At 46.2% G+C, this 13408-nt stretch overlaps 1 protein-coding gene across 7 annotated transcripts in view; it reads left to right on the forward strand.

Moving 5' to 3' along the window:
* Positions 1-3738, forward strand: part of TDRD5 (tudor domain containing 5) — a 39512-nt gene extending 35774 nt beyond the window's left edge. For all 7 annotated transcript variants that reach the window (XM_038413967.2, XM_043491372.1, XM_043491371.1 and 4 more), the window contains 2 exons: positions 2164-2389; positions 3187-3738. In XM_038413967.2, the coding sequence (XP_038269895.1) occupies positions 2164-2389; positions 3187-3443 (483 nt within the window). In that variant the 3' untranslated portion in view covers positions 3444-3738. The remainder of the gene's footprint in view (positions 1-2163; positions 2390-3186) is intronic.
* Positions 3739-13408: the final 9670 nt, after the last annotated feature.

A 13408-nucleotide genomic window follows, 5' to 3' on the forward strand; every position in this document is an offset into this window, starting at 1 on the left:
AGTTAGCAATCCAGACTCAGCAGCTTTATATTAGTGTAATGCTTGGGCCTGATAGTGGAGAGTGCTTGTCAGCTTCCACAGAATGACTCCCTGGTTGATTGTTTTCCCCTGGCATACTCTGTGTGACCAGCTCTGCTGTAGGTGGGAAATCTGTAGAATCTATTCAGTGTAGTTTTACACTGAGCCCGATCTTGCGTCAGTGAACTCAGCAGGAGTTTTGCAGTTAACTTCAGTGGGAGGAGGAGCAGGTCCTATGTTAACAACTTTAAAAGTATGTCTATGGCTGAATTTATTTGAAGCTGCTTAGTCAATATTGCCAATGCCTCTTACTGCTTGATGAGTTAGGGGAGTGAAGTCGGGACTCTTAATAGTCAGGTTGGGGAGGATCATTTGTGGGATGTGGAGCACAAAGTGAGTGCTGATACTTAGGTGGTGATAATAAATAATGACTATCTAATGTTATAAGTTAACATGAATGCAGAGTTTGGGATGTACAAGAGGAGGGAATAGTGGAGGGGCATAGATTGTTCTAGTGTTGAAGGCAGCAGAGGGATCAGGAATGATCAAATACCTACAAGTTTTTTGTGCATTACTACAGCTCATTAACTGCAAGGAAGAGGTGGTTGGTTAGACTATGATGATTGCAGTTCTAGTGGGGTATCAGAAACCAGATTTGAGAGGATCAGGGGAAGAGCTGGAAGAAATGAGGGTAGGAAAGGTGGGTCTAAATGGGGTGGAGATGGTGAGGCTTTGTGAGAGCAAAGAGAGGTTGGGGTGAGGAAAGTGGCGCTAAGGTAATGAGAAAAGAGCAGACAACCTAGCTTGTGCAAGCAGAAGTGAGGAGAAGAGAAGGAGATCAAAATGAATGATGTGAAAATGTGGAGTTCCTCATGTACTGACTCAGACATAACTACACAACTATTAGACAGCTGATCATGTGGCTTTAAGAGCCTAGGAATCTCCCTACTGGAGCAGAACAGTCCATCTAGTCCAGTATCTTGTCTGACAGTGATCCCTATCAGATACTTAAGAAGAAGGTACAAGAAATGCTGTAAAGGAAAATTATGGAAAAAACTTCCCTTAGGAGAAGATTCTTCCTAGTCTCCCATCAGTTACTAGTTGGCTTGTGTCTCGAGCCTGAGGGTTTCTGTTCTTTGTGCTTTCTCAGTTCACTGTGGATTGTTCTTATGCATTGACTTCTGCATATTGAGCAGAGATTTCCATTGAGCTATTGATATCAGTGGCCATGTTTTTCCCAGTGGTTGGTTAATTTGCACCCCAGCAATGTCAGTTAGTTCAAATTATTCTTTCCAAATGTGCATTACCTTGCATTTGTCAACACTGAATTTCCTTAGTCTATATATATGCTGCCTAGTTTGTTTACTATTTCAGGCGCTCCCCAGTTATATCTAGCCTTGATTATCTTAAACAATTTTGTGTCTACTGTAAATGTTATTTTACAGTTCATAGAAATGTAGGGATCTCAAGGTCATCTAGTCCATCCTGCCACGCTGAGGCAGGATTAAGGATACCTAGACCATCCCTGACAGATGCTTGTCTAACCTGTTCTTTAAAGCCTCCAAGGATGGGGATTCTGCAGCCCCTATAGGTAGCCTGTGCCAGTGCATTCACTCATCTTTATAGTTAGGAAAAAGCTTGAAGAACTTTCTATTATACCCTTTTCCAGTAAGTTAGTAAATTCAAACATCAGTCCCGGTACAGATCTGTGAATTAGGTGAACCTTTAAACTAGAAGCTAAGGTTTTAGTCAACTAAAAACTGACTGAGCAGCCTACTCAACCTCAGTCCAAATTCCCTTGTGCTCACTCTGTCACTGCCGTCTTGCTGTGCCTGGGGCATCTCTCAACTCAAGAATTATGAGGGTTTTTTACAGCAGACCATTAATATCTTGCTAAGACATGAGCAGAGAAGGAATTTTGTTCATTGCAATAAGCAGCCGCCCTCCTTGGAGGAGGAGGTGGAGGAGGTGCTGCTCTCTGGCCCTGATTTTGTGCAATTGGCCAAAAAAAAAAAAAAAAGAAACGTTGTTGCTAGAATTCCTTTCCAGCTATGTCTGCATGCTTAACTATATGGTGACCAGGACAGTTGATGAATTGTGGGTGCACTAATCTTGCTCTCTGCTCTGTTTTATATTTGATTGCAGACACTAGCCTCTCTTGGAGATTCACCAGATTCTGTGAATTCTGCTGTTTTGTCCAAGTCACTGGAAGAGTTTTATGTCTCCCTAAGCCATTCCCAGCCCTCAGCAGAGCCTAGCCAACTGGAGCCTGATCAGAACAAAATATCTCCTAACAAGGTTCAGCGTCTTACAGCACCAGCTGCTTCTGCCTCACTTACAACAGCACCTGTATCTTTAGAGAAGCAGAATGGTATTGTGGATTTGTCTGACTGGATTTTTAGTATGTGTGAAGACCTGAAGGGGCATTAGTATGTGCATTCTACTGCCTAGTTTGAATGCTGGCCCTAGCTCTGTGATCCTGGTACTATGCTAATGGCACTGGTGGTTGACTCCTGCTATTGTCTGAAGTCCATTATAGCCAGAAGCTGGGCTTAGGAATTCTGGGGCTAGGGCACTGGTGTATGCAAATGAAGACCTTGAATCTTGGCTTTTTATTGCCATCTGTCCATTGCACCAACAGTGCCTGTGGGTTGATGCAGTATTTCAAGTTGGCCCTATGTGCAGAGAAGTGGATTCATAAGTATTTCTTGGGGATGAACTTGAATTGAGGTGTATTCCTCTCTTGGTTCATTTCCCTGCCTTATCCAGATATTTATCTTCTGTTACTTTTGTCCAGCCCTTATCCTTGTTGTTTTTGCCTGTCTGTTTCAAATGTTAGGATTTCCCAATATTAAATGGACTGTCATCTCCTGGCATTTAAGGGATTCCATGTAAGACCATGGAAAATGAGAGATTGAAGCCCTCGTTCTTTGTAAAGCCCTCTGAGCTCCCATGTGTATGTCCTCTGAATCATAAATTGATTTTAATTTCACAACACCCCTTTGAGGTAATGAAATATTTATCCCCATTTTACAGCATAAAATAAGTGACTTGTCTACGGTTGCATAGTATATCTGTTGTAGAGCTGAGAATCCAATTCTTCTGAGTCCCAGTCCAGTGCCCTATCCATTAGACCATCCTTCCACCCTTGTCTCATTTACTATGCAGGGGAAGTCATTCCAGAGAAGGTGAAGAATGAGGACCTCTGGAGGACCCAAGTTATCACACTGAGTAGCAGTAACAGCTGCACTAACCGAGGGGCTGAGGATAAGAATTCCCTGATCCTAGCTGCTGAGCTCCAGCTGTCAGAGAAGCTCTACATCCCTCGCAGTTCTCCTACCGCAGCATTGGGAGCTGCTGCACGCTTGGCCACCTCCAGTGGCCTTTTTCACTGGTTCGCTGTCCTGAGAAAGTTGGAGACATGAGGAGAAGGAGAAACCCCAGCTGTATGGTTTCTCAAGAAAGGAGTCTATCCACTTGTACTGCATCAGACAAGATGGAGAAACAAAGCAGATGCTCTTTGAAGGGTTGGTGCTCCTGTGCCATTTCTCTTTGGCCATAAGAGATATTCATCCTCCTGATAACTAGAGCCTAGGGTCTCCTTGGACATGCCTGTGTATGGGATAAATGTTGCTTTTATTTTCAGTGGAGGTGGTTATATTCCTTTTATTGTACTGTTGTGTAACGACTGTTCTTTTTAATATAGTGGTTTGAACTGTGTTTCAATGTTGTTGTGTGTATAAACAGTCTCCAAAAGGTGGAGGAAGGAAACTGGGGTCAGATTTGGCAAGTCATGTTAGAAATAGACCATCTAAAAAAAACCCCTCTTTCCACTCACCTCTAAACCAGCTTCCCCTCAAAAATAGGCATTGCCTTGAGCTTCACAACTTATGACTTATTGTGAGTAAGGATTTTTTAAATGAAGTGGATCTATCACATAATCCTTTTCTTGGTGGTACAACTAGCAGTCACATTGTAAGTCAGGCCATCCAGCCTGTGGTGAGCATTCCTAACCAGTAAACAGCCTACCTCAGCCCCACTGTCTTGCTGCATCTACATAATGTTAAAATATGGTGGTGGTTCTTCAAGTAGATGCAGCTGTGTATTCAGTTTAGGTGTGCATGCCCCCAGTGCACTGGAGCTGGAGAGTAGTAATCTGCCTAGCAATACTTGTAGGGGTGGTGCTCATGCCATTGGGACCTTAGCCCCTCCCCTGACTATAAAAGGCAGCGCCACCTCGAGCCCCTCAGTTCCTTCTGACTTGGCTAGAGTCGGAGCTCTGGCTAGAGTCATGTTCCACTTCTCAGAAACGGAGAACAAAAGTGTGAACTTTCTTGTATATAGTAGTTAGTAATACCTTAGTTTCATTTCAGTGTGAGTATAGTATTAGAGCAATTGGCTGGTGTCTGTGATGCCCTCACTAGGGTTCAAGCACTGTCATGTCTGTGTGGGTGCCATCTCTAACAGTGACACCCACCTGAGGCCCACCTTATTAAGGCGCCCACCTTATTGTCTCAGCGAAGGACACATTAAAGAGGAGTGTCTCATTTGCAAGTTGCTCACAAAGAGGACTCAGGTGGCAAGAGTGTTGCAGCTGAAGCAGCACGTGCTAGATCAGGCCATGAGGCCTGCTTCGGCACAAAGGCCCTTGTCCCATTGATAGTCACCTTCAGATCCAGCAAGTGATGATGCTGCACATTGGGCTTCCCCCCAAGAGGAAGAGAGGTCATTCACCCTTCTCTGGTAGGGTGAGGAATTGGTCCCATAAAATGAATCGGGACCATTTCAGGGTTCAGGGAAATTCCTCATCTTCTAAGAGAAGTAGTGACTGGTACTGTACTCCCTCCAGCACATGGGATGAAGGAGATCTGTCAAACTGCTCCCCAGTACCATGCCGGGATCAGTGAGAGCCTCTACCATTGACTCAGGTTCAAGCTATGGCGCATCTATAGTCTGGTACCGATTAAGTCTGCACCAGCACTGGCTGTATGCCTGTGGCATCAGACCTGATTTGCTTCTCAGTCCCAGACCCTCCACTGGTTCCAGAGTGCTTTGGTGCCATGGCTCTACTGCATCGCCCTCCATTGTGCCCTTGGTACCTTCCGGCTGCATTGCAGAGCTGCCAAGTTCATTGGTACTGTCGTGCACACCTCCCAGGCCTCGGATTGTGGAGTGGAGGCCGACACGGGGCCTGACACCAAAAGCCCCCTCGACAGCGGTGCGTATTTTGGCACTGTCATCTTGGCAGTAGATCCCTTAGAGTTCGGTACAGCCCTTAGCCTTGGTACTGGGTAGGCTGCTCTTTTGGACCAGCTTCAGACCTGGGCTCTGACTCTGCTGTACAGTGCGTGCGCGCGCGCGCGCGCACACACCAACACACACACACACCCTCCTTCAAAGAGACAAAACTTTAAAAAAGAAAAAATCAGTCTCTGACCCGCCAAGGGTATTCACAGGGACAAGCCTTCTCTGGTATTGCTTCCCTCCCCACGCTTCCCTGGTTGAGTACCTTTGCGCTGGGCTCCTCTGGCGCTGCGCGAAACCCGGCTGCGGCAGTCACACTAACCTCCGGTGCTGAGGCTTCAGGCTTTCAGGTTGCCTGCCTGTTGCCTGGTACCATTCAGCACCACAATGGAAGTGGTGCCGACACATACTAGCCTGCCTGACCCCTCACAGGCTCCTCGCTCGCCTGGCACAGCCAGCCTTTGAGCTAGCTGGCAGTGACAGAATGCTCGGAACACCGGTGCCGGGGAACCCCTCCTCACAAGAAATTGGTCTTGCTCAGCCCTCCCCTCACAGAGACACTGCAGCACTGCAATTCATACACACAAGGAACTTCCTGGTGTCACATATCTTGCAGTCACCCCTACTTAACACCTACTTCTCTCCGGACACTCAGGCAAGGTCTGCACAGCTTTCCTCCAGTGATGAGGAATCTGGTCTGCAGGGAGAATTTTCACCTCATCAGATCTTCCATCCACAGACCCCAATCAAGAGAAGTCATACAAAAGCTGCCTAATCCTACTCCAAGGGTCCTGCCCCATGGTGCATGAACCCCTGGATGGCACCACCCTTGCCCTTCCCACCACAGTGACAATATTGGGCTCCTTATACTTGGGACCACACTCATTATACCACTGACGCTAAGCGTGAGACCTGCTCGGTAGCACCAGCTGATGACCCTGCCACTGACTCCAGGCAGCCCTGTCAATCGCAAGAGCAAGCACAGCCTGCCTCTAACCTGGTAAAACCAGTTGTTCCACCTGATGAAGCACTGTGTTCTTCAGAAGACTTCTCAAAATTTCAAGACCTGTTTAAAAGAGTTGCCAGTGAGCTACGAATTAACCTGGAGGAAGTCCCTGAACAGCAGCATGAGCTAACCGACATCCTGCAGCCCTCTTCTTCTTCTAGAATTGCATTACCTATCAACATAGCCCTTTTAGAACCTGCCAAGGCCATTTGGCAAACCCTGGCTGCAAGCCTGCCTACCTGTAAGAGAGCGGACCAAAAGTACTTTATTCCTTCCAAGGGCTCGGAATTCCTTTTTGCTCACCCAGCCCCAAACTCGCTGGTAGTAGATGCAGTTAACCAAAAGAACAAACACCAGTTTCCCTGCTCCACCCCTTCTGACAAGGATAGTAAGTGATTAGATCTGCTTGGATGTAAGGTATATGCTGTTTCTATGTTGCAGTTTCGCATTGCTAATTATACAGCCTTTCTAGGAAAGTACGACTCAAAAATTATAATAAATTCATGGACTTTCTTTTCTTCAGGAATGTGATCATTAAACAACAATTTACAGCCATAGTTTCCGAGGGACAGATCATCTCCTGCACTGCTCTTCAAGCTGTCCTTGATGTGGCCAGTACTGTGGCACGGTCCACTACCACAGCAGTCGTGATGCGCCAGGAGTCATGGCTGTCAGCCTCTTCCTTTCCCTGGGAGTCCAGAGTACTATTTGCCTCCACCGCACCCTAAGTAGTTCTCCAAGATGTCCTGGATACAAGCCAGCAGTGAAGAAGAAGTGAGCTGGAGTCTGTACCATTGGACTAAATGCCACCAGTTACCCCTCTGCAAACAGTGTAGGAAGGGGGTTGTTCCAGTGTGCCTGAGGGCACCGTTTGGCTTGCAAAATGTTTTGCTGGCAGTTGGTCAGATGGAACAAACCCAGCTTGACTCAGCTTCCCAGTGGAGTGTGCAGGGTGGGCAGTTAGAAACAACATTTGTGAAATGATTTTTTTTTTTAATTTGCAAGTCAAGGGGAAAACTTGGACAGCCCCTACAATGCCATTTTTAGTCACTTCTCAGACTAGAACCATGCTGTAAGGGTAAGAGACAAAACTTTTGTCTAGACTCGGGGCGGGGGAGAGAAAGGTGCTGCTTTATTGAGTTAAATTAACTCCATTGAAAACCCCCTTAAACACAGACAATGCAGTGTAGACACCGTTTAAGAGCTTTAGTTCAATTTTAGCAGGTCCAGCTATTATGTACCAAAATCCAAGAGGTAAAGGCACAGTAGTAAGTTACAGAACAGATAACACCAACCATGAATTTCACTGTCCAGGCCGAGACTATTTTTATCACCACCTTTACAATTATTTAAAGAGCTGTTGTACTTTGAAAAGTTTGAAAATCATACTTTTTCCCCTCCTCCCTATGCATATGTAGAATCAGATCGGCTGACTGCCATGACAGAAGTAAGCGTACTATTTGTTGTTGCCCTGCAAAGCCAGTTCTGCTCTGGAAGAGTGAGCTTGATTCTTTTCTGGCTCCTCCATCAGCAACAACATTGACTGATTTTTCCATTGCAAAGCTAGATTCTGCCCTCAGAACTTTGCAATCTCGTTTAGCTTTACCTCTAACAGGGTCCACCAGTGGCACTGATGTGTCTATTCAGATGCACCTGAAGGCAGAACGTGTCCTATAGATTTTTATTACTGGTGATACGTGAATCAGAAAAAACAAGGTTAACGTTCAGATCCCAAGTAGTTTGTAGAGGGGGAGAGAAAAAAAAACTCTTGTAAACTAAGCAAATATGATGTACAAATTGAAACACAACAAATAAGGAGCCTCAACAGTGCCATTTTAGAGTCGCCTTTCACAATAAGCATAAAATAAATGCAAAACTTTTTTTTTCTTTTGGAATAGAAGGAGGAAACACAGAACTGTTTGCAGAAAATCTTAAAACTCAAATTTAGCAGAGGGGCTGCCTCTTTGGGTAGATACATAGTTAGATTCTTGAGAATGTTATCTTTTGTACTTCTGTGATTCGGAGCTGCACTGAATTATACCAGCTCAGAACCTGGCCCATACTGTACAATCCCTTAAGTAAATAATGATTTTTGCATGTTTAAAAACTGCTTTTTCAGCTGCTACTACTGTGTCATTGTTTTGTCAGTGTGCACTGTTCTAGTCTCAGTGGATTTGTGGTGTGAGGCCTGTAAAGGAACCAACAAGGGGACTTGTTTTATTCTTGTTTTTCAATGAGGACTCCTGTCCACTGGGAATATTTTTTTAAAAAAAAAAAAAAAAAGGGAGGGGGGCACAAAAAAATTTTTACAAAAAAGTAGTGCCAATTTTGCAGCCTTAGTATGTTGGCCCTTTCCCTGTACAATGCATACTAGTTCAGGAAGGCAAGTGAAATTGCTAATGTTCCTTGGCCTTCAGTAATTGAAATAGATAGTTACTATATTTTAAAAACATAGTTTCTTGCTAAGCATTGACCAAGAGTGAAATTTTTACATTTGATTCAGGTCAACCACTGAAATTGTTGTTTCACAGAGTGGTCCACTTTGGCTTACAGAAGTACAAGCTGTGTGGTTTTTATGCTAAAAAAGCTGTTGATCGCAGATTGTTTCTTTGCCAGTCTGAGAGTTGGCATAGTGTGTAGTGGTGCCTGGATCCTGGGTTTGTACATGCACAGTGCATTTGTTGAAGGCCATGAAGAGGAAAGTGAGTTTCCACAGTTTGTGACTTCACCCTCGTCTGAGATGACAAGGGATCTCCAAGCTGAAAGAGGGCTAGCTTCTGGACTCTGAGAGCACAGGAAAGGCAACTCCTCTAGTTTAGTTTGACCTCCCAACACAAAAGTGATCATTCTGACAGCTACATTCCATTATGTATTGGAGGTGACTTGCGTGGATATGATGGCAATATGGTTGGTATATTGGCATCAGATTTCCTAAAGGGCTGTGTCCTATCCGGATTGCATTGGATGTCTCTGCAGAGACATCCAGACAATGTCATCTCTTGAGTATGAGGAAGTTTAGCACAAAATGAAGGAAGAGTGATATTCTGGTGAAACTACTTTAGGTAGAGTTTTTCAGGAAGACAAGACTTTAAACTCACTAGCCCTTCTGGCCAGAGTGGTAGAAGTGCAATCATTGGTTCAATGGGTGGTCCAGAAAGGCACTCTGTAAAGTCTTGCTTCCTGTTGAAAGTAGGGACTCGATAGGAAGATGCAGTTTGGCAGCTGCTTTCAGGAATCTGACCTAAGGATCAAAGCCTGTTTCATAGGTGACACCCTTATGGCTCCCAGTACAGCAACTCTAAGTATACTAAGGTTCAGTCCTTTGTATATCTATCAAACAAAAAATTGAGAGGATCTGGTGTTCTTATTGTGGAGGGCTTTCCAGCCCCTAAAAGTCTTCCATATTCAATAATAAACCCTGGCAGTGGAATCTTCTGAACTTAGGATGGATGTCCACCACAACATCAGAATATGCGAGGCTTTGGAGATTTACTCTTTTGAATTCAAAGCCCTTAGCTGGTATCTTCTTAGATCTCAGCATTTCACTGGTCTTACAGGAGATCTGCTGAGAGATGTGGTTCCCAAAGAGCTCTCGTGGAGTCACGGTCCTATAAGGCTAATGGGGTCTAGCTGGACAGCACTGGCCCTGACCAAGCTGATCTTATAACTCTCTGGCAAGAAGAGGCAGAGGAGGGAAAGCGTATGTCAGATTGGACCAGCTGAGTGATAAGATATTGCCCTCCAGGCCTGTTTTCTCCCAGTGCCTGGAGCAAAAGAAATCCAATTCTTGCTAGAAGCAAATATGTCTGTCTGGGGAGTGCCCCATTTGAGTGGTGGTGGGAGGAACCAAAGTTAGTGAAGGAGAAGCTATAGGTCATCATCTCAGTGCAATAGCATGCACAAAAAGAAAATGCTATAATAGAGGCCCCAAAGAGATATGCATTTGGAAGTTGGTCCACATGGTGGCTCAGTCTTGAGGAATCTCCTAGACGGAGTCATGCTTATAAAAGAGCTTCCCAAAGAAACCCAGTGACACAAGATTGTTTGTGTTGTGGCATAAAGTAGTCCTTGTATGGACACTTACTATATCACAACTAAAGTACCCTTAAAGGGATGGAAGTGGGGGGGAAGAAACCAAGAGGATTGTCTGTTCCCTTGTGCTGGAGGAGGCGGTAGAGAATTTCTGACACTATTCTTCAAAATAGTTCCCACCAGACAAAAAAAGTTGAACTGCAGAAACTGGGGCAGAGTTGTCTCAAGGGATTTGAACCATGGAGTGCTGTACTTTGAGAGGGTGGGAATACTGGCTCCTTTGTAGGTACATGAAGGGTTAGGAGGAGATGTGGAAGTAATGTTAGGAGACCAGGCTACTTGTGTTTGAAAGAGTGAGCCTAATATAGGGAGAGGCAAAGGGTCTCGCCTGTTGAAAGGGGAAGTTGTGCTTCTACTAGAACAGCACATGAACTGGAATTTACATCCCAGGAGAATTTGGCCATTTCGGGGTGGGGGGAGGGAAGGACTGCCATTTCACCTATGGTGTCATGAAGTAAAAATGTTTTTCCTGAAGCCTGAGAACTGGATATTTTACAAACACACACTCACAACTGCAGGTAGCTTTTTGGAGCAACTCTACATGGAACCCGAGACGTGCTGGGCCTCGGGGAAGGGCAGCACTTAAGGCACTGTACGGGCAGAGGGGCTTGAAGCCACCATTTTGTTGTCTGGATTCTGGGCTGCTTCAAGAACCAATGTGACTGGTGGTATAAAAGTAACCAGGGACCTCTCTAACTTACAGTAGCCTGCCCAGAGCTCACTATGGGCTGCTGCCCAACTGTCAGTGCTGTGGAGACATCCCCTAGCATGCCTCCTCCAGCCCCACTCCAACCATCCCCTATGCCAGATCTTGTGAGGGGAGCAGCATAGGGCTACCCTAGCAACTCTATGCTCCTGTTGTGCTGAGGTCATTCTTCCCCAGCTCCTTATGGCTTTTTAACAGCCCCTCCACGCAGCTGGATACAGGGGCCACAGAGAACTGCCCACCTGGCTCCTTCTACCTCCTAGACCCTAATTTGTTTCTTTAGCTTCTAGGCCCCACTGCCCCCTCTCATCTTTGCTTAGGAAGAAGTGACTTGCTGCTGAAAGGACATGGGTAGGATAGTGACGATAAAAGATCAGAATTAAGGCTGGGGCCTGAGACCCAGAGCCATTAAGCACAGTAATGGAGAGAGAAGCTTGTTTGTTTTCTCAGGTTTCCAGTACAAACCTCCCTTCTGTTTCCTCCAGTGGGGATTTCATTAGCCGTTTGCTCTTTGTAATAAAGTTTCTGACCTGCTGATTCAGCTGGTTTTCCACTGCCTCCATAAGCAGAGCCTGTGTGGCTCAGCTATGTATGGGCTCTCCCATAGCATTCTGGAAGGTGGGGTGCTGGCTAAGGGGCTCTATATGTCTAACACGGAGTTCTTGGCTGTGTTAGCCTGTTAACTAGCATGTGACATTCCCATCCCCCTCCCCCTCCCCTGCATGACTGCCACCTCTCTCTGCAACCCCCTTTACCTAACAAAGCCTTCCTTGCTGGTGACACCACTGCTGCCTGCCTGACAAATGACTTGTCCACCCCAGCACCTGCCAAACCTACCTGTCACCCACCGTGTTCCCTGAGGTGACTCCCCCAGCTGCCTGAACCTTCCAGCTACCTTGTACATAACACGAATACTCTCTGCACGGTTCCCCTCCACCTGCCAAGGAGCCCAACAGTCCCACGTGGCTGCCAGACCCTTCCTCTCCCAGCTGCCTAGTCTACACGCTGCCCTGTGAAAAGTTCCCAAACTCCCTCTTCCAGCTGCTGAATGTCGCCATCCACCTGGCAATTCTATTGGCCCAGCTCTGTGTAGGCACTGCTCAGACAGGCTGGCTGCTGTGAGACCCCTTCTGCCGGTCTCCCATTAAAACATTCGCTTATGGACTGGGCTGGCATTGTTGTACTTGGCATTGCTTTATGGGACAGGAATCCCTTATGGATCCTTGCAGTGAGCATTGCTCAACCAGCAGGAGTCACTACAGAGTGCCCTGAGCCACCTCCTAGTGGGGCACAGCCTGGATAGTCTCCAAGAGGGCTGCAGGCTGGGGGAGTGGGGATCCAGGCCTGGTGAAAGAAAGCTGGTTTTCCCATGTCACCACTGGGCATCCTCATGTTAAAGGCTTAAACATAAGAGGAGAGCCAGCCTTGTTTGCTGGGATGGGGCGTGCCCTGAGCTGTTTGTCGCCATCCTGATGCCATTCATGCTCCTGTCTAGTCTCTCTGGAGAAGTTGCTGCCTGATGGGTGTGTTCAATTTCCATTCGCCCCGGGCTTGCCCAAAGTGGTTACCGCAGTGTGATGATGGCGTTTGAAATGGCTGGCCACTAATCAGGCTCCCAAGTTGGGTTTGGGTGTGTCTGAAGTGCTTAGATTTAGATTTTTTTGGTTCCGGGCCAATCCATATGTGTATCAATACCCTAATGGCTCTTTTGTCTGCTTACTGTCCCGCTCAGTTCTTGTTTCCCACTCTCCATTGCTCATCTCTGACAATCCTGGGTGTGGACTTACTGAGCAGCCTCCCATTTCCTAACGAATAGCATAGAAGGCAGGATGGTCCCTGCCTACGTTTGCTGTAGGCACTATGCTGGAGGTCATACCATAGGGATAATCAGATTGAAGTGCTGAATTTGGTGTTGGGGAGATGTCCCAAAACCTGGAAAGGCAAAAACGTGTATGATCCAATTCTTGTCTGTTTCATTTGATCCCAAGCTAAGCAACCTATTTGCTCTGCTTCTGACCCACGCTTGCACCTTAGACAGCTAGCCTTTACAGACAGGCTGCAAAATGTACACTTAATTAGGAGTCTGTACTAAAATGTGGGCACCTGCTTATAGCAAAACCTCACCGATGTAGCCAAACTCATGTATGGCTTCAGTAAAATGCAATATCCAGAATGTAAGTCAGATTCTAGTGACCATTCCTTTGCGTCCATCGAGAGAAGAAAAATGACCTAGTAAGAAAACTCTCCCCTTCCCCCCCAATGGCTGAGCAGCACTTCTGACAGTGCAACTCTGAGAAGTCTCCCAGCATAGATAGAATCCAGTGTTGGCCTTGTGTACAGTA

The sequence above is a fragment of the Dermochelys coriacea genome, chromosome 8, assembly GCF_009764565.3.
Source record: "Dermochelys coriacea isolate rDerCor1 chromosome 8, rDerCor1.pri.v4, whole genome shotgun sequence".
In the NCBI taxonomy this organism is placed as follows: Eukaryota; Metazoa; Chordata; order Testudines; family Dermochelyidae; genus Dermochelys; species Dermochelys coriacea.